Genomic DNA, 26,513 nt, shown 5'->3' with positions numbered 1-26,513 from the left:
AGGGAATCCTTCAGGCACTGAGTAACGCCTGCAATGCCCGGCGCTGTTACGTGTTCCTGGGTCCTGCCACCTCTCGGCTTGCAGATTGTTTCGGCTGACCACGTTACTGAAAGCAGTCACGCAGCACACAGCAGCGCAGCTGCAAAGCACGTCTGGAGAGAAGATAAACGTTTGCCCTGGGCGATCCGAACACACCCGCGTACTTGTTCGCTCTGAACTCCGGGCAGCCGAACGCTGCCGGCACTTTTCTACGACATCCATGTGCAGGGACGCGTTGGGCCGTGCCTGACACCTGCGAACCCGCTGACTCGGGGCCTGGGCACAAACCCGGGGTTTAATCTGAATGGCTGATTTCATTGCATTGCCCTCCCACCGCCAGGCACAAGCCGCACCGCTCCCTGGGGCGGGACAGCCGCGGGACTCCACCCGCCGCCACAGCGCCCTCCGGCGGCCAACAACCGCTCCCACCGCTCCGCCGTCCTCCCCGGTCGGGTCCCGGCCGCCGCCTCCGGCCCAGGGCGGTGCTAAGGTGGCCGCCGCAGCAATCCCGCCCCACTCGGACACTGCTTGTTCTTCTCCCACCCTAGGGATGCCAGCCCCAGCGGCGGCAGCTCCCTGCCCCAGCCGCCACCCCTCTCCAGACGCCCCCAGGCGCACCGTGTGCCGCGGACGCTCAGGCGGCCCCGAGGCGCTCACACAGCGGCACCACAACTCCCAGAATGCAGCGGGGCCCCACCCCGCCCCGCCGCCGCCCGCGCGGCCTCTGTGCGAAAGGTGACCTGCGTCACTTCCCCCGCGCGGTGCAGGACGGGAATGTGAGTCGCGATTGGCCGGCGCCAGCCCCGCTTTCCAGCGCGCTAGCGAGCAGGAAGCGGCCACGGCGGAGCGGGCGCGGCGGGGGGACAGGCTGCTCCCGGTGAGTACCCAGCGGAACCGCCTCCCCACCCGGCGGGACGCCGCGCCGCGGGGACTCGGCCCGGCCGGGAATTTAACAGGGATCGATTTAATGCGCGTTTTGATGACGTAACACAGACTACCGAGGTGGCGGCGCTGCCGGGCGCGCGGCAGGGACCAGACCGGCGCAATCGTTTCCCCGGGAGCGCCCCTGCGGCGCACTGCCGCCCGCGGCTCGTCCCCGCCGCCCGCCGCGCCGCTGCAGCAGCCCTGCGCGGCGAGCGCTGGGCGCGGGCTAGGCCTTCCGCCTCCTCCCGCTCCTAGGACTCGGCGGGCGCTGATTGGTCGCTGTGCGCGGGGCGGGACGTGGTGCCGCGCTGCGATTGGCGGCGGTCGCTGACTGGCACCCGCACGCACCACTGGGGCTGCGGCGATGGCGCGGGCAGGCCGCGGCCGGGCGCCGTGCGCGGCTGGAGCCCGGCGGAGGCGCCCGAGGCCGCTGGTGCGCGGTGCAGCCGCGGGGCGGGGCGGGGGGCGGCAGGACGCCTCTCCTGGCACCTGGCGCTGCGATACCGGCCTCCGATGGCGCCGCTTCCGCCGCAGCGGGAGCGAGGCCGTGTCGGCATTGCGCGGGGCGAGGGGCTGGCTCGCGGCCTTCCGCCATTACTGTTGGTGAGCAAAAGCAGGCAGGGAAGTGCGTGAGAAGTTGTTGCTCCTGTGTCACTCGGAAGCAGCGACTGCTGTTGTCCACCGTGCTCGCCCGCACCCGCTGTGGCTTAGATCCCTCTTCCCGACATGGCTGCAGCGAGGTGGCAGCGTTTCAGCTCCTGTGGGCCGGGGTAGAGACAAGATGGCGCCGTTAGGATTGATCCGGAAAAACCTGCAAGCTGTACCCGTGTCGTACGCGATGGATCCAGCGTTGCACGGTGATAAGTCCGTAGTAGAGTGCATATCCAAACAAAGCTCCAGGCAAACATCTGAGGTAGTCTGGTACCCGCCACTCACCTGTGAGCCTGCTCACAGTTACTTTGATCACTTGTGTTTGTTCTTACTGGCTTCTTTATTTCCCGTTGAAGAGTGTGTATTTCACTGCTTCCTCATGCTCAAATCCCGCTGGACTTTTTTTCTACAACATCACAGAGTTTTTAAAATGAGAATACTCCATGAGCGCTGCAGCTGCATTAAAATACTCAGTACATCTGCAGTTTTACCAGTTCTGTGATCACTCATGACAACTAGCTGTCAGAACTTGAATGTTGTCTTAATCACAGTCGCAAGTTGTGCCGGTGAAAGTACAGGCTGGATGTTAGGAGGAAGTTCTTCACAGAGAGAGTGATTGGCATTGGAATGGGCTGCCCAGGGAGGTGGTGGAGTAGCTGTCCCTGGAGGTGTTCAAGCAAAGCCTGGATGAGGCATTTAGTGCCATGGTCTAGTTGACTGGCTAGGGCTGGGGGATGGGTTGGACTGGATGATGTTGGAGGTCTCTTCCAACGTGATTGATTCTATGATTTAAAGTGTTTTGAGAAAGACAAAGATTTTTTTTTTACATTTGTTGGATTTGGTGGGAGGTCTTGATCCATTGTTTTGAGCAGGGTTTTGGTAAAATCATAGAATCATAGAATGCACTGGGTTGGAAGAGATCTCTAGAAGTCACCTAATGCAATCCTCCTGCAGTAGGCATGGACATCCTCACTTAGATAGGTTGCTTAGAGCAACATAAAGCCTGACCTTGAAACCTTGGGTATCATATTCTGTTGTTCCACCACTGTCAGTGTAAAGAACGTCTTCTTAATGTCCAGTCTAAATCTACCCTGCACCTATTGTCTTTGTGCTACATAGCTTTGTAAATAGGCCCTCCCCAGCTTTTTTGTGGATCTCCTTCAAGTGCTGGGTCTCCTTGGAGCCTTGCCCAGACTGAACAACTCCAGCTTTCAGCCTGAACATCACAGGAGAGGTGCTATAGCTCTCTGGTCATTTTTGCGGCCCTCCTCTGAACTTGGTCCATGTCGTCCTTGTGTGGAGGGCCGCAGAGCTTCCAAGTGAGGTTTCACCAGAGCAGAGTGGCAGATTCACCACTCTCAATCTGCTGCCCAGGCTTCTTTTCTTGCAACCCAGAATGTGATTTGCCTTCTAGACTGTAAATATGCATTGTTGGCTCATTTCCACCTCATCCACCAGTACTCTGAAATTCTTTCTTGCAGGGCTGGTCTCTATCACCTCCCCATCCTGTATTGATAATGAGGATTGTCTCAACCCAGATGCAGTAACTTGCACATGACTTTGTTGTACTTCATGAAGTTCACATAAGCACATTTCAGCTTTTTCAGGACCTTCTGTGTGACATTCTGTCCCTCTGGCATATTCACTGCACCACTCAGCTTGTTTCATCTGCAAACTTGCAAATGGTGCCATCGATCCTATGGTCTGTATCATGGATGAAGATATTAAAGAGCACTGTTCCAAGTGGGCACCCTTGAGGGACACCAGTTGTCACCCGTGTCCATCTGGACATCAAGCCACTGATCAGTACCCTCTGGATCTGACCATTGAAGATGTTGTGGAGGACCATGTCAAAGTCCTTAGTCCTGGTAGATGACATCCATCGCCTTCCTCTGGCCACTGAGGTAGTCAGTGGATTGTAGAAAGCCATTAGATTGGTCAGACAGAACTTAACCTTAGTAAAGCTGTGCTGGCTGTGTTGCATCATTTTCCTATCTTCCATGTGCCCTATCAGAGCTTCTAGGAGCATCTGTCCATCGTCTTCCCAGGACAGAGGTGGGACTGACAGGTTGGTAGTACCCAGGGTCCTTCTTTTTACCCCTCTTAAATATGGGTGCAATGCTTCTCGTCTGCAGGAGCTTCACCAGACTGCCATGACTTTTCAAGTATCCCTACAAACATTCAGTTTGGAAGTAAATTGCATTTGGATAGGCAGAAATCCTGACACTTGGAGGTCACAGTTTTGTTTGATTAAGTTTTAAGGAATGATGCTTTTGAAGTATGAGATATTTGTCCTTCTGTGATGTATCAAAAATGGGCAAGAAGAACTAAACAGTGGAGTAAATGACACACAACTTCCTACCTGAGGCTTTATGTGGAATGACAGTAGGTTAATGAAAGGCAGGAACTGCTCATGACTTAGACCTGTCATTACAGAGGAGGTGCAAGGAATGTGCAGCAGCAGCCTCTGCTGCCTTCCACCTCACCTTCCCCCTTGCCCTGGCAAGACTGCCCAGGGTCTCGTCTGACCTCTTTAAGACCATGATAAGTATTTCAGCATCTGCTAGCTCTGCCTGCTGTAACTGCTTTGCTAAGACTTTTCATTATCACTTGCTCCTCCTCTTGTGTCTTGGCAAAATGCCTTCTCCATGGAACAGTTTTTTTCTGACATGCAAAAAATTAATGTGTGTTGTGATGAAAACAGGAATTCTTTTTCTTCATGTCTGTTAGTCATAAGAAATAACTTTGCTTTCATCATAACCAGGTAATTCTCTCTACTTCCACTGAACCCCATATACCCACGTGTGTATTATAGGTGAAGCAGAATTTACACAGAGGGAGTTGGCAAGTGGAGTGGCATTGGCTCTGGTGTGATCAGGTTCCCTGCCTGGTGAATGTGGGGCAGGCTGTGGATGTAGTCTGCCTGGACTGCAGCAAAGCCTTTGACACTGTCTGCCACAAGAAGCTCCTAGCCAAGCTGGCAGCTCGTGGTTTGGACAGATTCACTCTGTGCTGGATCAAGAACTGGCTGGATGGCAGAGCTCAGAGAGTGGTGGTGAATGGTGCCACATCCAGTTGGCAGCTGGCACTAGTGGTGTTCCCCAAGGATCAGTGCTGGGCCCAGTCCTGTTCAATATCTTTATTGATGACCTGGACGAGGGGATTGAGTCCAGCATCAGTAAGTTTGCAGATGACACCAAGCTAGGAGCAGGTGTTGATCTGTTGGAGGGTAGGAGAGCCCTGCAGAGGGACATGGCCAGGCTGGATGGGTGGGCAGAGGCCAATGGGATGAGATTGAACAAGGCCAAGTGCAGGGTTCTGCACTTTGGCCACAACAACCCCAAGCAGCGCTATAGGCTGGGGACTGAGTGGCTGAGAGCAGCCAGGAGGAAAGGGACCTGGGGGTACTGATAGATAGTAGGCTGAAGATGAGGCAGCAGTGTGCCCAGGTGGCCAAGAGAGCCAATGGCATCCTGGCCTGCATTAGGAACAGTGTGGCCAGTAGGACAAGGGAGGTTATTCTGCCCCTGTACTCAGCACGGGTCAGGCCACACCTTGAGTGCTGTGTCCAGTTCTGGGCCCCTCAATTCAAGAAAGATGTTGAGGTGCTGGAAGGTGTCCAGAGAAGGGCAACAAAGCTGGTGAGGGGCCTGGAGCACAAATCCTATGAGGAGAGGTTGAGGGAGCTGGGCCTGTTTAGCCTGGAGAAGAGGAGGCTCAGGGGTGGTCTTATTACTGTCTACAACTACCTGAAGGGGCATTGTAGCCAGGTGGGGGGTGGCCTCTTCTCCCAGGCAACTAGCAATAGAACAAGGGGACACAGTCTCAAGTTGTGCCAGGGTAGGTCTAGGCTGGATGTTAGGAAGAAGTTCTTCCCAGAGAGAGTGATTTCCCATTGGAATGGGCTGCCCAGGGAGGTGGTGGAGGCACTGTCCCTGGGGGTCTTCAAGAAAAGCCTGGATGAGGCACTTAGTGCCATGGTCTGGTTGACTGGCTAGGGCTGGGTGCTAGGTTGGACTGGATGATCTTGGAGATCTCTTCCAACCTGGTTGATTCTATGATTCTGTGGTTGGTATGCATAAAGAACAAGTTTGCTCTCAGCACATTTTAAGTCCAGTTGCACATAAAAAAAAAAAAAAAAAAAAAACCAAACAAAAAAAAAAAACCAACCCCAATGTGCACCAGAAGCAGTACTCTGAAGAAATTTGCTCTTTTGCCACACCAGAAATTTCCATCCCTGTGTTCAGTTTGATACTCACTGCTCTCATGACTTTATTAGTTTCCTCTGTATTAACAGTGTAGCTAAGTGTACGTCTCAGATTCCTTTAACATTCATTCAGGCTTACTCAGAAACCACTTGTTCTTCAAAGTGAGTTAGACTGTGAAAAGAAACAGTGTTTCTGTGTGAAAGTGACTTTGAGATGTCTTTGCCTTTTCTGTGGCATCTTCAATGTAAGCCGCGTGAATGTAGGCGTTGAAGATGAGTGCTGCTGCACAAGTCTGAAGTCATTTTTCCTGGAGTTAATTTGTGAAATACTTTCACTGAAATGCTTGGACTCTCCCCTGAGGTTCTTTTGCATAAGCAGTAGACAACATCTGTGGCTCATCTACAGGCAGAGTTCTGCAAAAACCTCTTCAGGTTTGAGAACCTCTGGCAATGTTCAGTGGAGGAAGTAATGGAATAAGAGCCATCAGATTAGGAGCATGTGTGTCTTTTTCACCTTGCAAGGGGTGAAGTGTAAGTAGGCTGGGTAAACGTGCTTTTTGCTCTTGGGCAGAGAATGGTCAAACACTGGAATAAGATGCCTAGGGAGGTGGTTGAGTCACCCACCCTGGATGTGTTTAAGGGTTGTTTTGATATGGTGCTTAGGGCTATGGTTTACGGTGAATCTTGTTGAGTAGGTTTATAGGTTGGACTTGGTGATCCTGAGGGTCTTTTCCAACCTGGACATTTCTGTGATTCTGTGACAGCACAGGAATTCTCTGCCGACTCCTGTGCACCCAGAAATCTACAAAGTGCTGTTTTACTTGATTCTTAATTAAAGGAAGTAAACACCTTATGTTCACTACGTCCAAAATGTGACTTAAATATGAACATTTTAAGACTTGCTTTTCCACAAAATGGATTGGTGGAAATGCAAGAAGATTCTAAAGATTCTGACGTTGTACTGTTGTGGTGCTGTTTAATGGTTATCTGTGGAGATGTTGCAAGACTGCAGGAGCTGGTTTTGCTGTCACCCATGTTTTTGCTTTGAGGGGGTAGGTCTGTAGAATAAAGCAATACACATACACTTTTTATATAAGTAATACACTTTTTATATCTACATGGGTAAGGCAATGTTCCTTATTAACACTACCATTTTCTGCCTATCAGGTAAGATCAGGTAAACCTGTTACCAAGACTGTGTAATGTTCCTGTTGGTTTTGTAGACCCTGAAGAGTGCTGGTTGGTTCATGTTTTATACTAAACTGATTTTGTGTAGTATTTGCTTGGTGGTACATTATTCTTACTCTCATAATATGTATTTTGCAGGCCTGCTCTTTTGCCATGGAAGCAGAAGAAACGATGGAATTCCCTGAGCATTATAAAGTTATTTTGGATAGACTGAATGAACAACGAGAGCAGGAACAGTTTACAGATATCACACTGATTGTTGATGGTATGTACAGGCCTGAGAAACAGTTGGTATACAGAATTCTGGAAGATGTGCTTGGGAGCTTTTTGGTTTGTCATGGGTAAGCTGTTCAGCTGGGCTGCTAACAAATTCTTGGCTCTGTACTGGTGTGCAAGTTACTCACAGAGTTTCATTTAAAATCATAGAATGGTTTAGGTTGAAAGAGATCTCAAAGATCATCCAGTTCCAGCCTCCTGCCTTAGGCAGGGTCACCTCCCACTAGAACAGGTTGCTCAAGGCCTCATCCAACTTGGCCTTAACACCTCCAGGGAGGGAGCAGCCACAACCTCCCTGGGCAGCCTGTGCCAGTGTCTCACCACCCTCACTGCAAAGAACTTCTTCCTAACATGTAGTTTGAATCTCCCCTCTGTCAGTTTAAACCCATTGCTCCTAATCTTGTCATTACAAGACCTTGACAGTAGTTCCTCCCCAGCCTTCCTGTAGGCCCCTATCAAGATACTGGAAGGCCACTCCAAGGTCTCCTCCAAGCCTTCTCTTCTCCAGGCTGAAAAGCCCCAACTCTAGCAGCCTGGAAAATGTCAAGGTCACCAGCAGTGATACCTAATTTTGCTTCCTCTTTTCCAAACGAGGGCTAAATATTATTAGACAGAAACCCATTTTGAAACTGCTGTGGTATATTTAATTTGTTGTCTAAGGATTTCCAAAAGGTTGCTAAAATACTTTTTTCATCTAACTTGAGCAGACTGCTTGCATGCTGAGAACTTCTACAAATATTGTAAAATAAAACCAATAAACCAAAACACAGAACTGCCAAAACAGAAAACCACCAAAAAACAAACAAACAAACCAACATGAAATAAGATTTGCTTCTTGCTTCTCTGGTGCCTGCCTACATCTTTAATATATGGCCAAAATAGGGTAGAAACACTCATTTTTATTTTTGTGTGCGGTCTAAGGCCATAAGTATTAGTTTAAAAGGATGACAGAGATAAAAGTGCATTATTATCTGTTTAGAAAAGGTGGCATCTAATAGATCATCTAAGATTGCTTCTTATCCCAAACATGTCTTAGAACAAATGACTTCATGGAAGAGAGACAGGGTCCACTAGGACTTAGCCAAAACAGTACCACCTGATCTTTAAAAGAATTTCAAGAACTCACTTCAAAGAGAAGGTTCCTACAGAGGAAAAAGTAAAGCAAATCACAAAATAAGGAAATTAATAAGAAATAGTTTTCAGGAATTGCTGTAGTTTAACTCACAGCACTTTCAGAAAGCATGTCCTAAATGTTTGTTCCTGCTGTGGTGATCCATTTGTGGAGCTCAAAGCTGGTTTTGTGTGCAGCTTTGTAGTTCTAATACATGTTGCTTCTCCTATCTCTGTCCCATGGAGCTTTATGAGCGTTCATGCCTGTGCTGAGGAGAGATTAACACGTGGAATAGGTAGTTTGGAAAACAGACCAGAACCACTTCTGTTCAGTAGTGTTTATGCTGGCAGAAGTTGGGACAAAATATATCAGTCTGTAAGAGCAACAGAAAGCCACGATAGCCTGCATAAAACTCAGAAGCTAAGACCAAGACATACAGGAAAATATGTATAGGAACTTCTGTAGCTTGAATATCTGAACAGGAACACTGGTATGAGTCCTGCAGCTAACTAGGTTGGTAGTGGTGTCTGCAAGGGTCTGCGAGAGATGGGAGAGGCTCACTGCAGTAGTATCCGTATGTAACAAGGAAACATATACTAAGTGACTATGTGCTGCTGGAACACATCTGTAGACTGGTTGGTCTCTTCTGTGTCTGCATTTAGTTGTACGCTATGACTGCAGAGTGTGTTACCCTAAACAAAACATTTTTGTCTCTTTGTAGGTCACCATTTCAAAGCTCATAAGGCTGTTCTTGCTGCCTGTAGCCAGTTCTTCCACAAATTCTTCCAAGATTTCACTCAGGAGCCTTTAGTGGAGATTGAAGGTAATCTGATCTGTGAAATTAAAACCTTCAGAGTTTGTGAGCCCGAGCTGGAAATGATCGCAGTGTCCTTGGTACAGGCATATGTACGTGCTTGAACATATCAATTAGCTTTCTAGATCTCAGCTCCTTAGTCATTCTGAGGCACCTACCATCACTAGGGAACAAATACACAAACAAAAACTTACCCCAGAGGAAAAAATGAAAAGAACAATCTCAGTAAATCTTTTAGGATCTTGCACATATTTTTTTTTCTCTCTTTTTATTCTTCCTCCCTCCCAATACATGCCTAATGGAGGGCAGGCAGTCTCTCTATAATTTTAGGGGTAGCAGAATGACATGCAGTCTTTTTCTTGACAACAGCCATCCTGGTCAGATGAAAAAGGTTACCAGTCATAGCTAGTGGCAGATGCCTTGGCTGAGATGCAAGAACAAGATGATGCAAGAACAAGATAGACATGGAGATTGCATACAGGGAATAAATGTATACAGCACTGTTTCAGCCTCCAGTAATTTGTTCTTCAGAGGTTGCTTGAGAAAGGGATCTTACTTTTGTCTTTAGACTTATGCAGGCTGCTTGTCCATCCTGTCTTCCTTCTGTATGTGTTGTGGCATAACTGTACTTATTCCAGACTGAAATGTTTCCTTAGTATACTTCTTTTATTCCAAAATGAGTCTTTTAAGGGTGCCATCTTTATGAAACTGTCATCTCCATTACTGTGAGCAGGCCAATGTGCAAGATTCATCAGATAGATTGAGAATGAGGAGCTGCTGAAAGAATATGTTGATTTTTTTTTCTTGCCTACATACAGGTGTAAGTAACATGGCATTTCGTCACTTAATTGAATTCACCTATACAGCAAAACTAATGGTTCAGGGTGAGGAAGAAGTCAATGATGTTTGGAAAGCAGCTGAATATCTACAGATGTTAGAAGCAATCAAAGCACTTCAAATCAGGTAAGAGTTTAAGCCTCTTCCCAACACTGAAATGTAGGGTCACAATAATTCTTTTACAAGAGCTGACTCTGAATATTTTCCCAGTGCTGTTTCTTATCTTGGAACCTCCTAAACTTGTGTGGGACTATGTACTTTTCTGCTGTAAGAAATGAGTCAGAATTATGCAGGCTGAAAAATGAATGGCACATTCTTTGTGCTGGAACTTAATGTCAAGTGACGTGGCTGGTAAATGTTACAGGCACTGCGATGTTGTAACAAATACCACATCTCTGCTATCGGACTGCCCACACCTGACTGATGGGTGGCTGTACAGTGGCAATGTGCCTCAGATACTTAGACCACAGTAACACACTTGTGCTATCATTTTGATTTCATGCAGCTTTCTGCTATTCTGAGAGGATAAGAGCAGTCATCTTAAAATTTCTTGTGGCAAAAGTAACTTGTTAAAGGATAACAGGACATTAGGGGTTGGAAGATAGATCAAGTCCAACCCTGCTGCCAGAGCAGGACCACAGAATCTATCTCAGGAACGCATCCAGACAAGTCTTGAAGGTCTCCAGAGAAGGAGACTTCACAACTTCTCTGGGCAGCCTGTGCCAGTGCTCTGTGACCCTTACAGTAAAGAAGATTTTCCTTATGTTGAGGTGGAACTTCCTGTGCTGTAGCCATAGGCGAGTGCTGTTCGGAAAGGGGGCTGAAATGATTTCAACATCTTGAACTTCCTGAAAGAAAGTAACTGTTATAATCAGTTTTATACAGTATCAGTACTCAATCAAGTCTTGGCATGGCACCTTTTATCACATACCAGGGGCTATGTTCTGTCCTCAAACAGAGGTGCCATCTGGGTCGAGGCAATGCCAAGCACAACTGCAGGCTGGGCAGTGAGTGGCTGGAGAGCAGCCCTGAGGAGAAGAACCTGGGGCTCCTCGTGGACAAGAAGCTCAACAGGAGCCAGCAGTGTGCACTTGCAGCCCAGAAGGCCAACCAGACCCTGGGCTGCACCAGGAGAAGTGTGGCCAGCAGGTTGAGGAAAGTGATTCTCCCCCTCTACTCTGCTCTGGTGAGACCCCACTTGGAGTACTGCATCCAGTTCTGGAGCCCCTATTACAAGAGGGATGTGGAGATGCTGGAGCGTGTCCAGAGAAGGGCCACTGGGATGCTCAGAGGGCTGCAGCAGCTCTGCTGTGAGGACAGACTGAAAGAGTTGGGGCTGTTCAGTCTGGAGAAGAGGAGGCTCCCAGGTGACCTTCTTGTGGCCTATCTGAAAGAGGCCTACAAAAAAGCTGGGGAGGGATTTTTTAGGTTATCAGGTAGTGATAGGACTAGGGGCAATGGAACAAAGCTGGAGGTGGGGAGATTCAGACTGGACGTGAGGAGAAAGTTGTTCAGCACGAGAGTGGTGAGAGCCTGGAATGTGTTGCGCAGGGAGGTGGTTAAGGCCCCATGCCTGGAGGTGTTTAAGGCCAGGCTGGGTGAGGCTGTGGGCAGCCTGATCTAGGGTAGGGTGTTCCTACCCATGGCAAGGGGGTTGGAACTGGATGTTCCTTGTGGTCCCTTCCAACCCTGACTGAGTCTGTGATTCTGTGAAAGCAAGTGCTGGTCCCACCACGGTTTCTTTTTCTTACCCTTACTTGCCTTTCACAAATTGCTGTCACTTTCTTATTCCTTGTGCTGCTACCCTGTTCTGCTAACATGAAGCAGAGGGAGGAGCAATAAATGCTCCCAGCGTTGTGAGTATTCTAGCTTTCCCTTCTAGACATGCTAAGAAAACATGCTTCCTTTTTATCGCCTCATGGGCACATTAACCAAGGAGACTGGCACTGTCTACAAGTTTCACTAGTAAAATCATAGAATCAACCAGGTTGGAAGAGACCTCCAACATCATCCAGTCCAACCTAGCACCCAGCCCTAGCCAGTCAACTAGATCATGGCACTAAGTGCCCCATCCAGGCTTTGCTTGAACACCTCCAGAGACAGTGCCCCCACCACCTCCCTGGGTAGCCCATTCCAATGCCAATCACTCTCTCTGCCGACAACTTCCTCCTAACATCCAGCCTAGACCTCCCCCAGCACAACTTGAGACTGTGTCCCCTTATTCTGTTGCTGGTTGCCTGGCAGAAGAGACCAACCCCACCTGGCCACAACCTCCCTTCAGGTAGTTCTAGGCAACAGTGAGGTCTCTCCTGAGCCTCTTCTTCTGTAGGCTGCACCCCCCCAGCTCCCACAGCCTCTCCTCATAGGGTTTGTGCTCCAGGCCCCTCACCAGCTTTGTCACCCTTCTCTGGACACCTTCCAGCACCTCAACATCTCTCTTGAATTGAGGAGCCCAGAACTGGACACAGCACTCAAGGTGTGGCCTGACCAGCGCTGAGTACAGGGGAAGAATAACTTCCCTTGCCCTACTGGCTACACTGTTCCTGATGCAGGCCAGGATGCCATTGGCTCTCTTGGCCACCTGGGCACACTGCTAACATTTTTTGAAAAAAAGATCTCCATGAAATGTTACACTGGGAAATTGAGTTTTAACATCAAAGTTGATTTGTGAATGAAACTGTGTAATTCTGTGGATTGGTACTTGAAATGATTAAGTGTGCAATTTTCATTTTTTTTTTAGTAGGAAAGATACAGATTGTACATTTCTAGTCCTACCCTTCAGCAAACACCTTTATTTTTTTTTCTTTTTTTTTGAACACTATTGAGACTAAAGGTGGTACCACCAAAATACTAATTTATTCAGGGAAGAAAGCAGATGTTAGCTGTCTTCATGCATAACTTTTAAAAAGCTGGAAACTGAAAAACTATATTCTAATCAATCTCACTTTGAACCAGTAGAGCTGTTGAATCCATCAGATCATCTCAATTTGTGGGTTTTTTTTGTTAGAAAGACAAACTTTGTACCCCACAATAAAAGAACAAATTGTAATACAAAGCCACAGTCAAGACCAGCAACAGAACAAGGGGACACAGTCTCAAGTTGTGCCAGGGAAGGTCTAGGCTGGATGTTAGGAGGAAGTTGTTGGCAGAGAGAGTGATTGGCTTTGGAATGGGCTGCCCAGGGAGGTGGTGGAGTCACCTTCCCTGGATGGTCTAGTTGATAGGACAGGACTGGGTGACAGGTTAGACTGGATGATCTTGGAAGTCTCTTCCAACGTGGTTGATTCCATGATTCTGTGATAAGAGCTTTGACTGAAAGATGTCAACTTAAGGTGAAGTAGAAATTATTATAGGGCTATCCATTGTGATGGTTTGGGCTCTTACCCGCCCCTACACTTTGTATTTACCCCAGCTAACTCAGACGGACCCTGGGATTAAGATGAAGCAATTTATTTACAGCTAGCAGAATTTACAAGCAGCTATTTACAATATATACAGTTATATACAATTATATACAGAAATATACAAAGGATAAACAATACAGAACCACAACTCCCCTCTCAGAAACCTGAGTCCCCAGGAGGGGCTCTCAAACCACCCCAACACCTCCCCCGGCCCTCCCAACCTTACCCCAGTTCTCAGGAAGAAGAGAGGTGCAGCCAAGAGGTTAGGGAGCAAGGTTAGTGGGAGCAAGGTTAATGAGATGTGAGTAGGTCTGAAGGCAAAGGCAGAAGAAAAAAACAAAATGGAGAAAGTTTACTTCTTCCCAGAGCTCTCAGTGAGACTGTGAGAGAAGTTGACATCAATTGTTTTTCATTTCACTGCCCATTATCTAGTTCTGTTACCAAAACATTCCAGCTTGCTTCAAACTAGCACATCCATACAGCTCATCTGAGTTGCATATCATGTCATCTAGGCAAGAAAGAATACAAACAGGTATTATTTCTTTAAGTGCAGTTGTGTTGTATGTGTGGATCCTCATTCAAGTTTCACAGTTTGGTCAAGAACATTAATTTCCTCTTCACTGACCAGATTATTCTTTTGATGCGTGATCTTGGAGCTCCTTGCAGTAAGGTGCAAGGTAACTGTCACCTAGACATCAGAAATAGAGGTTAGCCTGGAGAAGAGGAGGCTCAGGGGTGATCTTATTACTGTCTACAACTACCTGAAAGGGCATTGTAGCCAGGTGGGGGGTGGCCTCTTCTCCCAGGCAACCAGCAATAGAACAAGGGGACACAGTCTCAAGTTGTGCCAGGGTAGGTATAGGCTGGATATTAGGAAGAAGTTCTTCACAGAGAGAGTGATTGGCATTGGAATGGGCTGCCCAGGGAGGTGGTGGAGGCACCGTCCCTGGGGGTCTTCAAGAAAAGCCTGGATGAAGCACTTAGTGCCATGGTCTGGTTGATTGGCTAGGGCTGGGTGCTAGGTTGGACTGGATGATCTTGGAGGTCTCTTCCAACCTGGTTGATTCTATGATTCTATGGTAAGTTCAGCTGCTCTGTCTTTCTGTGTCTGAATACTGAAAAGTGCATTTCAGTAAACTCTGTCCTGCATTAGATCCTTAGCCACACATCTCTTACATTTGCAAATACTGAGCAAACCCTTACCTCTCCTGTAGGTAAAAAATGTGAAAGTGGCAGGGAGTGTATTACATGAAAGGATTCATCAGGCTGCAAAGGAAGGTAAAAGTGCAGCTTACTCCTCTCCGTCTTATTTTTTAAACTGATAATCAGTAGTAAAACCCTGGCACGCTGCTGTTGTGTGACTTGAGGATGTGACTTGAAATCACTGGTCCACACAGCTCTGTGTTGGAGATGGGATGCTATCCCTGACATTTTGGAGGAAGGTGGTTGTGCGTGGGTGATGTAAGGAGAACAGGAATTCAGCTGGGGATTGTGTTTAAAGCCAGAAAATTAAACTAGAGTACTCTTTCTGCATCTCAGCGGTTTTTATTTTCACCTCAGCTGTTAGTGTATGCTTTCCTACAAGACGTTACAGTAATCATTGTGTGAAGTGACAGCTGTATTGTTTTATAACAAGCTATAAGCCCTGCAGGCAATGGCAATTGGGAGCTTAAGAAGTGAACAATTTAGGAACAGTTTGCATCTTACTTCTGAATAAGCAAGGCAAAGAACTCCTTCATCGGGGCAAGTTTTCTTTCCAAATACAAGTTTCTTAGATAGACCTATATATAGGTGCCTTGTAGTATTCAGACAGAGCTATTTAAAACACTTTAGTGGATTTTTGTCTGAAGTTCTGAAGCATTAACCATTGTATTTTACAGCTGTGATGGTTTGAGTGTTCCCTGCCCCCCACACACACTTTGGAAACCACCCAGACTAGGCTCAGCCAGTCCTGGGAATTGAATGAAGCTTATATTTACAGTTAGCACAATATACAAACAGATATTTACAGTATATACAGAAATAGACAAGGTAAAAGGTAATACAGAAACACAACAGCCCTCCCAGAAACCTGAGTCCCCAGGAGGGGTGCCCAACCGCCCCTTCACCTTCCCCTGCCCCACGCAACCTTACCCCAGTCCCAAGGAGGAATGGAGGTTCGGCCAGGGGGTTAGGAAGCAAAGTGGATTAGTCAAAGAAATGGCAGAGAGGGGTGAGGTTAGAGATACAGCTCAGCCAGTTTCCCAGCAGAAGTGGGTGTGCCTTATCTATGTTTTGCTTTTTGTTTTTAAACATCTCAGCAAGCCTATGAGGGAAGTAGACATCACCACTGTTTTCCTTTCACAGCCTGTACTCTAGTTTTTCTCACCAAAACAGTCTAGCTAGCTTCAAACTAGCACAACAGCTCTAAGAAGTATAGGTGAAGGACAATGGACACAGTCTCAAGTTGTGCTGGGGAAAGTATAGGCTGGATGTTAGGAGGAAGTTCTTCCCAGAGAGAGTGATTGGCATTGGAATGGGCTGCCCAGGGAGGTGGTGGAGTCACTGTCCCTGGAGGTGTTGAAGCAAAGCCTGGATGAGGCACTTAGTGCCATGGTCTGGTTGACTGGCTAGGGCTGGGTGCTAGGTTGGACTGGATGATCTTGGAGGTCTCTTCCAACCTGATTGATTCTATGATTCTGTTCACATATAAACTATCTGGTCTTTTAGATTCAGCTTTGAGAACTGAAGTGTTGGATGCAGAAGCTCAATATTAGGCAGGAATTGTTATGTTATGGATCTTAACCATGTTTATGCAAATGTTTTACAGGAACAAAGAAAATTCATCCCCTTTGGAATCAAACCAAGAAGATAAAAATAAACCAAAAAAGAGGAAGATAGCTGAAACCTCTAATGTTATCACAGAAACACTGCCATCTGTAGAATCGGAGCCTGTGGAAATTGAGGTTGAGATTGCTGAAGGGACAATCGAAGTGGAAGATGGCAGCATTGAAACAGTTGGAAAAGTAGCTTCTGCAGAGCAATCTGTGAAGTACATACAGACAACGGGTACATCGGATGAATCTGCTTTGGCTCTTTTGGCAGACATTACCAGCAAGTATCGCCAGGGAGACAGAAAATGCCAGATCAAAGAAGGTGATAGTGAAACTGATTCCTCGTGCAAACAGGTAGAAGGTATTGAAATTGTGGAGCTTCAGCTGTCACACATGAACAGTTTATTCCACTGTGAGAAATGTAACCGTTCATTTAAATTATTTTACCATTTTAAGGAACACATGAAAACACACTCTACTGAGAGTTACAAGTGTGACATATGCAATAAAAGGTACCTACGAGAGAGTGCTTTGAAACAGCATCTCACCTGTTACCACCTTGATGAAGGTGGTGCCAGCAAGAAGCAAAGACCTGGTAAAAAAATACATATATGCCAGTACTGTGATAAGCAGTTTGACCACTTTGGACATTTTAAAGAGCACCTCCGGAAGCACACAGGTAAGACTACTGGTGTAGACCTGTCTTCGTGACCTTGACTCTAGCATTTTGGGGCTTTGCCTCTTTTGGGGAAGTGAAGAATTTGCATAAGAGAACACAAGTATTGAGTTCTAGAATTACTTGGATTCTAGTTGCAGCTGAAGTTCTTGTTTGATTTTGTTTGTTTTATTTTCCATCAGTGTAAACTTCTGAGTGAGTGGTTAAAAGTGGACACCTGAAACCAGAAAGTACAAATGAGGCTTCACTCTGGGCTACTAAACTTAAAAAAATTTTTTGTTTATGGCACATTTCTTACTTAAGAAGTACCAAACTGGGGAGCTACTTTTGTTTTCATAATTCTAACAGTTAATGTTTCTGTCGAGACATGATCTGAACTGTGAACTTCTCAGTGGAATTCTCAGTTTAGAGACATTCTTTGTCTAACAGAACTTCTAAGCAGAAACCTATTAATTCCTTAGGCATAAAATAGCCCCTAACAATTCTCTCTGTATCATCCTTTTTGGAAAGTTTTACCTTTGCTCTTGCCATGTTGATTTTCTTTGTAATTAACACACAAAAACATTTCTAGTGACTTTCACTGTGAAATCTGCCTCTCTGAAATCTGGGTAGCATCTTTTTGAGCACAAAGTTACTTGTGCTCCTTTTTCTTTACATTATGGGAGGTTAAGATGCTACTTTTTCATCTCACTGGAAAGTCTATGATCTGAAAAGATACAGATAACTGAATGTAAAATGTAGGTGGTCCTGATCTTCCAGATGTTTTTTGTTTAATATGTCAGTCATGAGTAACCAGTAAGAATTTAATGGACAGCAGTGGACCTATTGCTCTGCAGGTTATTTTCTGTTAGGACTGTTGTATAGGGCTGCTAAGTATTGATGTAGGACACAGCCCCCTAGAAGTTTTGCTTACAGTCTTTATCCCTTCTGCAGCCAGGAATGTTTCTCCATTATGAGAAATCTCAATACAAGCTACTTAATGAAAATGTTTTCAGAGAAAAATTAGAGGCAGATGAACAGAGTAACCCAGATACCAGATTATGTTGGTGGCTCTTGCAGCAAAGGCTTCTGGAAACAGCAATTTAACATATACAGCAGCAGCAGTTGAGGTGGGGGTTGGCCTCTTCTCCCAGGCAACCAGCAATAGAACAAAGGGACACAGTCTCAAGTTGTGCCAGGGAAAATATAGGCTGGATGTCAGGAGGAAGTTGTTGCCAGAGAGAGTGATTGACATTGGAATGGGCTGCCCAGGGAGGTGGTGGAGTCACTGTCCCTGGAGGTGTTCAAGAAAAGACTGGATGAGGCACTTAGTGCCATGGTCTAGTTGACTGCCTAGGGCTGGGGAATGGGTTGGACTGGATGATGTTGGAGGTCTCTTCCAACCTGGTTGATTCTACGATTCTGTTTCTATATCACAGGAGGTACAGAGCACTTTCTAAATAGATACTGATACAAGCTTATACATAGAATATAAGCATGGAATCTAACTATTTAGGATTTAGCACTTTTAAAAGCCTTAAGCTGAAAGTCAGAACAGGTATTACCATTTAACTGTGACCCACAAAGGTCAGTGGAAAAACTCCCGTTTAGCCAACAGCTGTCTAAGTTCTGAATTCTGTATAGCACTGATCGAATGCTAGAATGAAATTCAGAGGCCTGGTAGAGAGGGTCCTGTTGCTGCTTAATTACAACACTAACAATAACGTGAAAAAAACAGTTGGAACAGAAACAGACACCAAGTCAGTGTTGGCATTTGGTTTTGGTTTGGGAATTTGACATTACCAATGGCTGTTACCTTTGTTTCAGAAGAAGAAAGGCAGGTGATCCATGAAGTATTTCTCATTCGTGTACAATGCCTTAAAGAGTTTCTGAGTATCTAAAAAATCTGCAGTCAACCAATCCCTCAATTTCTTGTGTGTCATGCAACTCTGAAAGCATTATAATTGTCATCTCTGGAACTTGTAAACAGGGAAAGGCTTTGCTCTGATCTAGTTTACTGTCTCTTTCCACTCTTATGGCAGTGGATAAGATTTCACTTGCTGATTTTTTTTTTTTTAGTGACATTCAGGACAGTGATTCTTTAAGCTGTACTTAGATGATGTGCACCTATTTAGTTCAATGACTAATTTGTTGTACCAAAAAAAAAAAACAATTTTCTTCTACAGAATCAGTCTTGGAATGAAGCTACTGCTCTCTATATCCTTGTCTCATCTTGCTGTTTTGCAAAGCTTAAAATAGCAGAAAGAGACACAAAACAACTTAGATTCCTTCTGATTTTGCTGGAAACTAACTGAGTATCTCTCAAAGTTTGTATTTTTTTTTAATTTATGGAGAGTCATTGTGTGCTTACATGAGTGAAGATGAAAGTGGAGGAACTACTGTGTGCTGCAAGCAGCTAAATTAATCTGCCCTTCTTTGAAAACCTTGTAACTGAAGTAATTTATATACAAACTTCTTAGAGAAAAATAAAGTCTTTACCATCTTGGTAAATCTAAAATATGATTTGCAGGAATTGTACTTTAAACTACAAATAGCATCTTCCATAGGAGTGAATAAATTGACTCTCATTTACATACATTGAATAATGACCCCAAGAAGTTCATTTGATAAATGCCTGCCTTTGGTATATTTGTAGAAAAAAACAACCCACTGGTTTTACTATTTCTTTCTAAACCAAATCTAAATAATAATAAAATAGCTTTATGCTTCTGGTTTAATTCCCTGCTATGGCTTACATGTTAGGCAAATAAAAATCACTTCATTAGTTGTTATGAATTTCCTTTGGTTAAATATTTTGTCTCATGCAGTCTCTTTCCTGCAAGATTTTAAAGGACCAGCACAACATTGGTCTATCTCTGACCAGAATGTCTGTGCTTTGAGTCACATAACATTGGCAAGTGAAATCTCATTCACGCTCACAGAGGGGGGAAAAATAATCATTACGTCAGCCCAAAAACCTCTTTCTTGGTGAAATCTCTCTTACATGAGGCTAAAGTTATAGTTGGATGACACAGGGAAGCAGAACCAAGTTCTCACCCTTCGCAGAGGAGTTTAGCACACAGCTTGCCAACATGGTTTTAGAGAAAGGAGAGAAGATTGCTGGCATGCTCTGTGTTTTCCATTCACTTCTATGAGTGGTGCAGCCCAGGTCACAGCCGTTGATCTGCACTGTGCAAGAAGTAACACAATGCCTTTTGGCTTTTGGATATTCATAGGCCCATGGAATGCTTTGGGCTAGACCTTTAAAAGTCATGCAGTCCAAGCCCACTGTGGTTAAGCAGGTTGCTCAGAGCCCCATCCAATCTTATCTCATGTTTCCAAAGATAGGGTATTTAGCACCTCTCCGGGAAACCTGCAACAGTATTTTACCACCCTTATCACAAAAAAAAAATCCTATTCCTAATATCTGCTCTCTTAGTTTAAAGCCATTACCCTTGTCCTAATTGTTACAAGATCTGCTAAAAAGGTTGTCCCCATCTTTCTTAGTAAGCTCCCCCTTGAAGTACTGAAATGCCACAGTAAGGTCTCCCTGGGGTGTTTTCTTCTGCAGGCTGAACAATCCAAATATGCTCAGCCTTTCTTCATAGGAGAGGTGTTCCAGCCCTCTGATCGTTTTTGTGGTCCTCCTCTGAACCCACTCAAGCAGATCCATGTCTTTCCTATACTGAGGAAAGATGTTGAGGTGCTGGAACATGTCCAGAGAAGGGCAACAAAGCTGGTGAGGGGCCTGGAGCACAAACCCTATGAGGAGAGGTTGAGGGAGCTGGGCCTGTTTAGCCTGGAGAAGAGGAGGCTCAGGGATGATCTTATTACTGTCTACAACTACCTGAAGGGGCATTGTAGCCAGGTGGGGGGTGGCCTCTTCTCCCAGGCAACCAGCAATAGAACAAGGGGACACAGTCTCAAGTTGTGCCAGGGGAGGTATAGGCTGAATATTAGGAAGAAGTTCTTCACAGAGAGAGTGATTGGCATTGGAATGGGCTGCCCAGGGAGGTGGTGGAGGCACCGTCCCTGGGGGTCTTCAAGAAAAGCCTGGATGAGGCACTTAGTGCCATGGTCTAGTTGATTGGTTAGGGCTGGGTGCTAGGTTGGACTGGATGATCTTGGAGGTCTCTTCCAACCTGGCTGATTCTATGATAGTACTCCAGATGGAGTCTCATGAGAGACTGTGAATAATCTCCCTTAATCTGTGGCCACACTTCTTTCAGTGCAGCCCAGGATGCAGTCAGCCTTCTGGGCTGGAAGTGCATATTGTTGGCTTGTGTTCAGCCTTTCATCCACCAGTATCTTATCTTGTCCACTAATGTAGTCAACACCACCAGAGAAAGGTACTGCCTCTTTTGTAGCTCGTTGTTTCAGCAGTGGTACTGGTGCCAGTGTTTCTGCAGACTTTCAGGAAGAAGCACATTGTTCCTAATTTCTTTCATCTCCTTTTCATTGTATTTGCACATGATTAAATTAGTAAACGCAGACACCAGTTGTTTTTAGTTACTACTTGATGACAGTAATAACAATACACTACTGTGCATGAAAAATAGAAAACTACCTGTTTTCAGCCTCCCCTGATGTTGTCCTTAGCAGACTTCTGTGTATGGTACCAGCTTTGAAATGAAGTGGCCAAACTGAAAAGGAACTGTTATTTTGCTTGTATGCGTTTAAGTCCCTTTTTCCTTTCTTCTCACTGTATTTGGGGAAGGGGCTGGTGTTTGTTTGCTTTAATAATGATGCATTTTCATTGAGTGGTCATTTCATGCCAACCTTTTCTGCAACTTAAGCTGTTAAAGTTCTTGAAAAGATAACATATTATTTAAATACTTCCTTTTTGAACATGTTGTGTTGTATACTGACTACTGTTGATTGCTTAATTGCAGTTATTATCAGATTAAAAGAGAGAAATCTGCCCTTCAAATATTTTGTCAGAATAGCAATCTGATTTCCCTAAAGACCTAAGTGCAATTGTTACATTGTTTGTTTGTTTTGTTTTGTTGTGTTTCTTGTTTTTTTCCTAAGTCATATGTATGACTCCACATTAGGTTTTTCCCATTTATATATGTAAAGTTTATAAGGAATGTCATTCTCTGTAGAATAACACAACTGGACACATCTTTAAAGTGTATTTATCAACATACACAGAAGTAAAAAAGGGAAAGAAGATAACTGCTGACAGAAAACTGGCTGGGTTTATATGCTTACAAGTCTCTATCTGTTTTAACAGGTGAAAAACCATTTGAATGTCCCAACTGCCATGAACGTTTTGCAAGGAATAGCACGCTCAAATGTCACCTGACAGCATGTCAGTCTGGAGCTGGAGCTAAAAAGGGAAGAAAGAAATTGTATGAATGTCAGGTGGGTATTTGAAATAGCAGAGTCTGAGGCTAGATACCTCCCTCCTTTGCTGAGGCAGTGTGAGAGTACCAAGCAGAAAAGTAGGGAGAGTGGGGTTAATACTCAAAGAGCAGCTTTTCCTTAAATAAATAGAAGGATCATGTTCAGCCACAGAATCCAAATAAATTCTTATATCTCAGTAGTTTCATTTAAAATGTGGAATTATTGATAAGGAGCCTCATAATACTTGCAATTCTTATGTGTAGTTGAGTGTTCACCTGCGTTCTACTGATGTTTCTGTATCCTTTTCAGCATTCTTGGTGCACTGAGCTAGACCTTTCCTGATTGTGAGCATGCCTCATTGAAGTCCAAAATACAGAGTACTTCCTATTTTATTGTTCTTCCATTTGATACAGACTTTACTTTGTCTGTAAAGTCATTCCAACTTTGAAGGGTGTCTTTTAAGCAAATGTAGATGCCATAGATGGATAGCTAGGGCACTTGATCACTATGTGTAACTGACATTTGAAAAGCTGTTCAGATAAATTGTACTTAGCTTTTAAAAGCTGATTCTGAAAAGCTGACTAATAGAGCTGAGGTTGGTTGTAGCATTTTTAATTGCCATTTTGCTGCCCCATTGCTGTAACAGTCTCAACTGCCCTTCTTTCTTTCAGTCCTTTTTTTGTCTTTCTCCCTTAAGGCTTTGACCCTATTCAGTTCACAGAATGACTGTGGTTTGAGGTTGAACGGGGTGTTGCAGTGAAGAAAACAGTTGGATACTGGGATTTTTTGTTCCAAACCAGAGAATGATCTTAGCATTGAAGACTACAGGAAATTAATTTTGTGCTGCTAATCAAAGAATTTAATCATAAGTTTCACTGGTGCTGTTGCATCGTTCAGTTGTTATGCCAACCTGAATTTAATTCTTGGGAGCATACTTTTTTCCTTAAAGATAAGTTCTGAGTGTGAGCATTGCTGTGTCACATGGAGTTGCACCTTATACATTCATTGAACATACTGTTTTATGGCCCTTAGGTCTGATTGCTTTGTGCCATAGCTTTCTCTTTCTAAATTGATACTGCATCCTTTCATGTGGGTTAGTGATTCTCCAGCCCATAAAAACTGTAGTAATTCTTAGAGGAATTTTTGTTGAATTCTCTAAAGAGAACTCTTTAGAACAAAATTTGCATAGCATTCAATAACTAAATCTTAGCTCACTGAACAAAGAGGAAAAAAAAAAAATTATCTTTCTTTCTTTTGGTGCTTTTCAGTATCTGCCTTGAGTACTGAATTAAGCTCCGTGTCACAATAACAATAATTATATGGTTAGGCATTACCAGTAGTCATTATCTTTATGTATGACTAAGTAATTTTGAGTGCTTATCTATAATATTAGTACTGTAAGAAGTGTACATGCACCTTCTATCTAAAACGTTCCTGGGAGAAAAAAGCATGTCATTAGCATCACAAACCTGGTTTTGGTAGATGTCAACAGCAAAATGGAGATGCTTACCTTCACAGGGCAGGTCTGTTCTTGAGTTAGTGTCTAACAGATACTCCATCATCCTTCCGTGCTGCTGCTGAAAGTAATGAGAAGACGGAATACTGTTTCAAAACTATATGCCTGCAGCTAGGGGGTGTTGAAATGTGCTCTTTGCTACCTTATGCACTCAGGAACACTTGTCTAGACAAAGACTTCTGAGACTTTCTTTACTCCACACCTGAGACTGAACTACTCTCTCTTCTTGCCTAGAACCTCTTTCATTTCATCAGTCTCTGTGTGTTGTTTTCAGTCTACTTACTACAGTGTCAGCTGAAGGGAAGGAAGTGTGTCCATGTGTTCATGAAAATAGTGTGTCTGCAGTGGAGGCAGTACTTAGAGCTGGAACAGCTGGCACTAACATACTGTATCTTTTGTTTCAGGTTTGTAACAGCGTGTTTAACAGCTGGGATCAATTCAAAGATCACTTGGTAATTCACACTGGTGACAAACCTAACCACTGTACCTTATGTGATTTGTGGTTTATGCAAGGCAGTGAGCTGAGAAGGCATCTTAAAGAAAGGCATAGTATTGAAGAAAGAGTAATAACAGAAGAGCCTCTTCCGGTGGGAGCTGAACCAGTAACATCAATGACTATAATAGAACAAGTGGAGCAAGTCCATGTCCTACCAGTAATTCAGGTACAAGTGGATCCTGCACAGGTAACTGTGGAAGAGATGCACCAGGATCTCATACAGGACAATCAAGTGAAAGGCACACAGGTAGATGAACTGCAAGAACAGGTGCAAATCAGTTACTTGGAAGTTGAACACATTCAGACTGAACAAGGTGCTGAAGTTCATGTGGAGCAGTTACATGTTGAGCATGTAAATCAGATACAGATGGAAGAAGTACAGGAACTTACAGATGTACAGAAGTACAGATGTATAGAACTTATAGATGGAACAGACCTTGAGCAAGTAGAATATGAAAGTGCTAACCAAGGAGGTGCAGAAGAACCTGAAAAAATAGATGATGCAGATAAGGAGAATCATGAACAAGCTGAAGATGTGAAAGTTCAATTAGTGGACGCACAGAATGAAAAGGTGGATGACCAGGACAAATAAATCACACTGCAGGTTTAGAAATAGAATACCAAATTATATATTTTTGTGAACTTGTACATTTTTTTTTAACTGTCAGTGGTCACTTTACTGATAAGCTGTCCTTTGGAAGCTGGTCAAGTGGACCAAAATTATCTTTCTTCATGCACAACTAAACTTAGTCCATATGTGAAAAATACCTTTCCTATTCATGTAATACCATGGAATAGAAACTACCATAGATGTGGACAGCTTTATGGGGATATTAATAGCTTGTATTGTTCTTATGCTGTCCTTGAGTATATGTTAGAGTAATTTCACCTCTTTACCTCTTGTTGCAGATTTGCAGGATGTCTGTGGCAGAAGCATCAGTTAAAATTTAGTGGGTTTTATTGCAAATGGCAGTGAATTTCCAGATCACACTGCTGTATCCTGACAGTGTTCTCTAACTTTTAGATTGGGGAAAAACGTTGTTCCCGGAATCTCTGAGCACAAAAATTCTGTGCCTTTTAAAACACTGACTGGTTAAATTTCCACTAAGTACCTAGAGTGTTCAAGAACTAGTTCAGTAAAAGGCAGTGTAGGAAATGTTACAGTGCTTTGTATTTTTGCTCACAATTTTCAGCTATTGGTTTATTTTTCATTAAATTTAGAAGCAGATGGCTGGGGGAGGAAAAAGATTCTATGTGCAGGCAGACGGACACTCTAGAAAGGACAATTAAAAGTAGGAAAAGCTCTGTAGGGCCTCTTTTTGAATTGACATTTCTTTTAAATTGAGTATATTTAATCATAAATTTAGAGAAGACTTGTCTATACTGTATCAGGGTCCTGGTTTTTTTTTAAACAAAATTTGGACACAACACAAATATGTAGTACACGTAAAAGCCATAGGAATGAGTGCTAATCTGTGGATTGAAATGTAGGAGTGTAAATAATTTAATCAATATTAGACAATAAAACAATACCAACCATGAAATGTTGCTTTTTTTTTTTTTCATCCAATTAATTGGGAACAACTGAGTGACTGGCAATTACAGTGCCAACTCCCAATGGCAAGAATCAGTCTCATTTTTAATAAGATTAATAGCTCTTTACTGTACAGTTAAGATTTGTTTAGAAATTATTGTCCAGTTCTGCATTTGAGGATGTTAAGGAGTTCTAATTCTTAATTACTGCTTTGAGATTAGAGGTGCTTCACACTTCTGAAAAACTTTCTATTCAGAGCCTTAACCAAAAGGAAGAATTCTTGCAAAGACATCCCTTAATGCTTTTGGTAATGATGTAGTTCTTAGTTGAAGTCAGGCTTTTCTCTTCAGTCTTCTTCAAATGCAGAATTGTTTCTGGGGATTTGTGCTTTATTTAGTCTTGTTCAAAATTATTATTGTGTTCCAGCATAGCCTTTGAGAAACTGTAGCAAAACAAACATGGATCACAATTAAAATTTCAAATGATTTCTTAAATGTAGCTTGCATTCTTTTTTATATTGTGTTTTGTGTTTTCTAAGTAATATGTGATGGGATTCTGTACAGGGGAACAAATGTGACAATGTTCCCTGGGTTGCCCAGGGAAGTGGATGAGGCCCCATTGCTGGAGATGTTTAAGGCCAGGCTGGCTGAGGCTGTGGCCAGCCTGATCTAGGGTAGGGTGTCCCTGCCCATGGGACAG

The 26,513-nt window shown here is 44.3% G+C and overlaps 1 protein-coding gene across 6 annotated transcripts; it reads left to right on the top strand.

Annotated features, from left to right (window-relative positions):
- The first annotated feature begins 805 nt into the window (after window positions 1–805).
- On the top strand, window positions 806–26,308 carry ZNF131 (zinc finger protein 131). 6 transcript variants are annotated; one of them, XM_064140276.1, is made up of 8 exons: window positions 1,425–1,876; window positions 7,148–7,274; window positions 9,118–9,219; window positions 10,029–10,173; window positions 16,261–16,618; window positions 16,721–16,943; window positions 22,156–22,286; window positions 24,189–26,308. In XM_064140276.1, exons 1-8 carry the CDS (start codon window positions 1,745–1,747, stop codon window positions 24,870–24,872), a joined length of 1,902 nt encoding a protein of 633 aa, XP_063996346.1. In that variant the 5' UTR covers window positions 1,425–1,744; the 3' UTR covers window positions 24,873–26,308. The 6 variants fall into 6 exon arrangements, with proteins under 6 accessions (XP_063996348.1, XP_063996346.1, XP_063996344.1 ...); XM_064140275.1 differs by adding an exon at window positions 3,096–3,518 and having other exon boundaries at window positions 1,854–1,876; window positions 16,261–16,943; XM_064140278.1 differs by lacking the exon at window positions 1,425–1,876 and adding an exon at window positions 806–916 and having other exon boundaries at window positions 16,261–16,943.
- The last annotated feature ends 205 nt before the right edge of the window (window positions 26,309–26,513 follow it).

The sequence above is a fragment of the Pogoniulus pusillus genome, chromosome Z (genome assembly GCF_015220805.1).
Source record: "Pogoniulus pusillus isolate bPogPus1 chromosome Z, bPogPus1.pri, whole genome shotgun sequence".
Taxonomy (NCBI): Eukaryota; Metazoa; Chordata; class Aves; order Piciformes; family Lybiidae; genus Pogoniulus; species Pogoniulus pusillus.
The sequence above is the reverse complement of the archived record's forward strand: the minus strand, read 5'-3'. Positions and strand labels throughout refer to the sequence as shown.

Coding starts and splice junctions, on each gene's coding strand:
- ZNF131 (XM_064140274.1), top strand. CDS start 1,745: ATGGCGCCGTTAGGATTGATCCGGAAAAACCTGCAAGCTGTACCCGTG. Junction 7,275..9,117: donor TATCACACTGATTGTTGATG/GTATGTACAGGC, acceptor GTCTCTTTGTAG/GTCACCATTTCAAAGCTCAT. Junction 10,174..16,260: donor ATCAAAGCACTTCAAATCAG/GTAAGAGTTTAA, acceptor AATGTTTTACAG/GAACAAAGAAAATTCATCCC.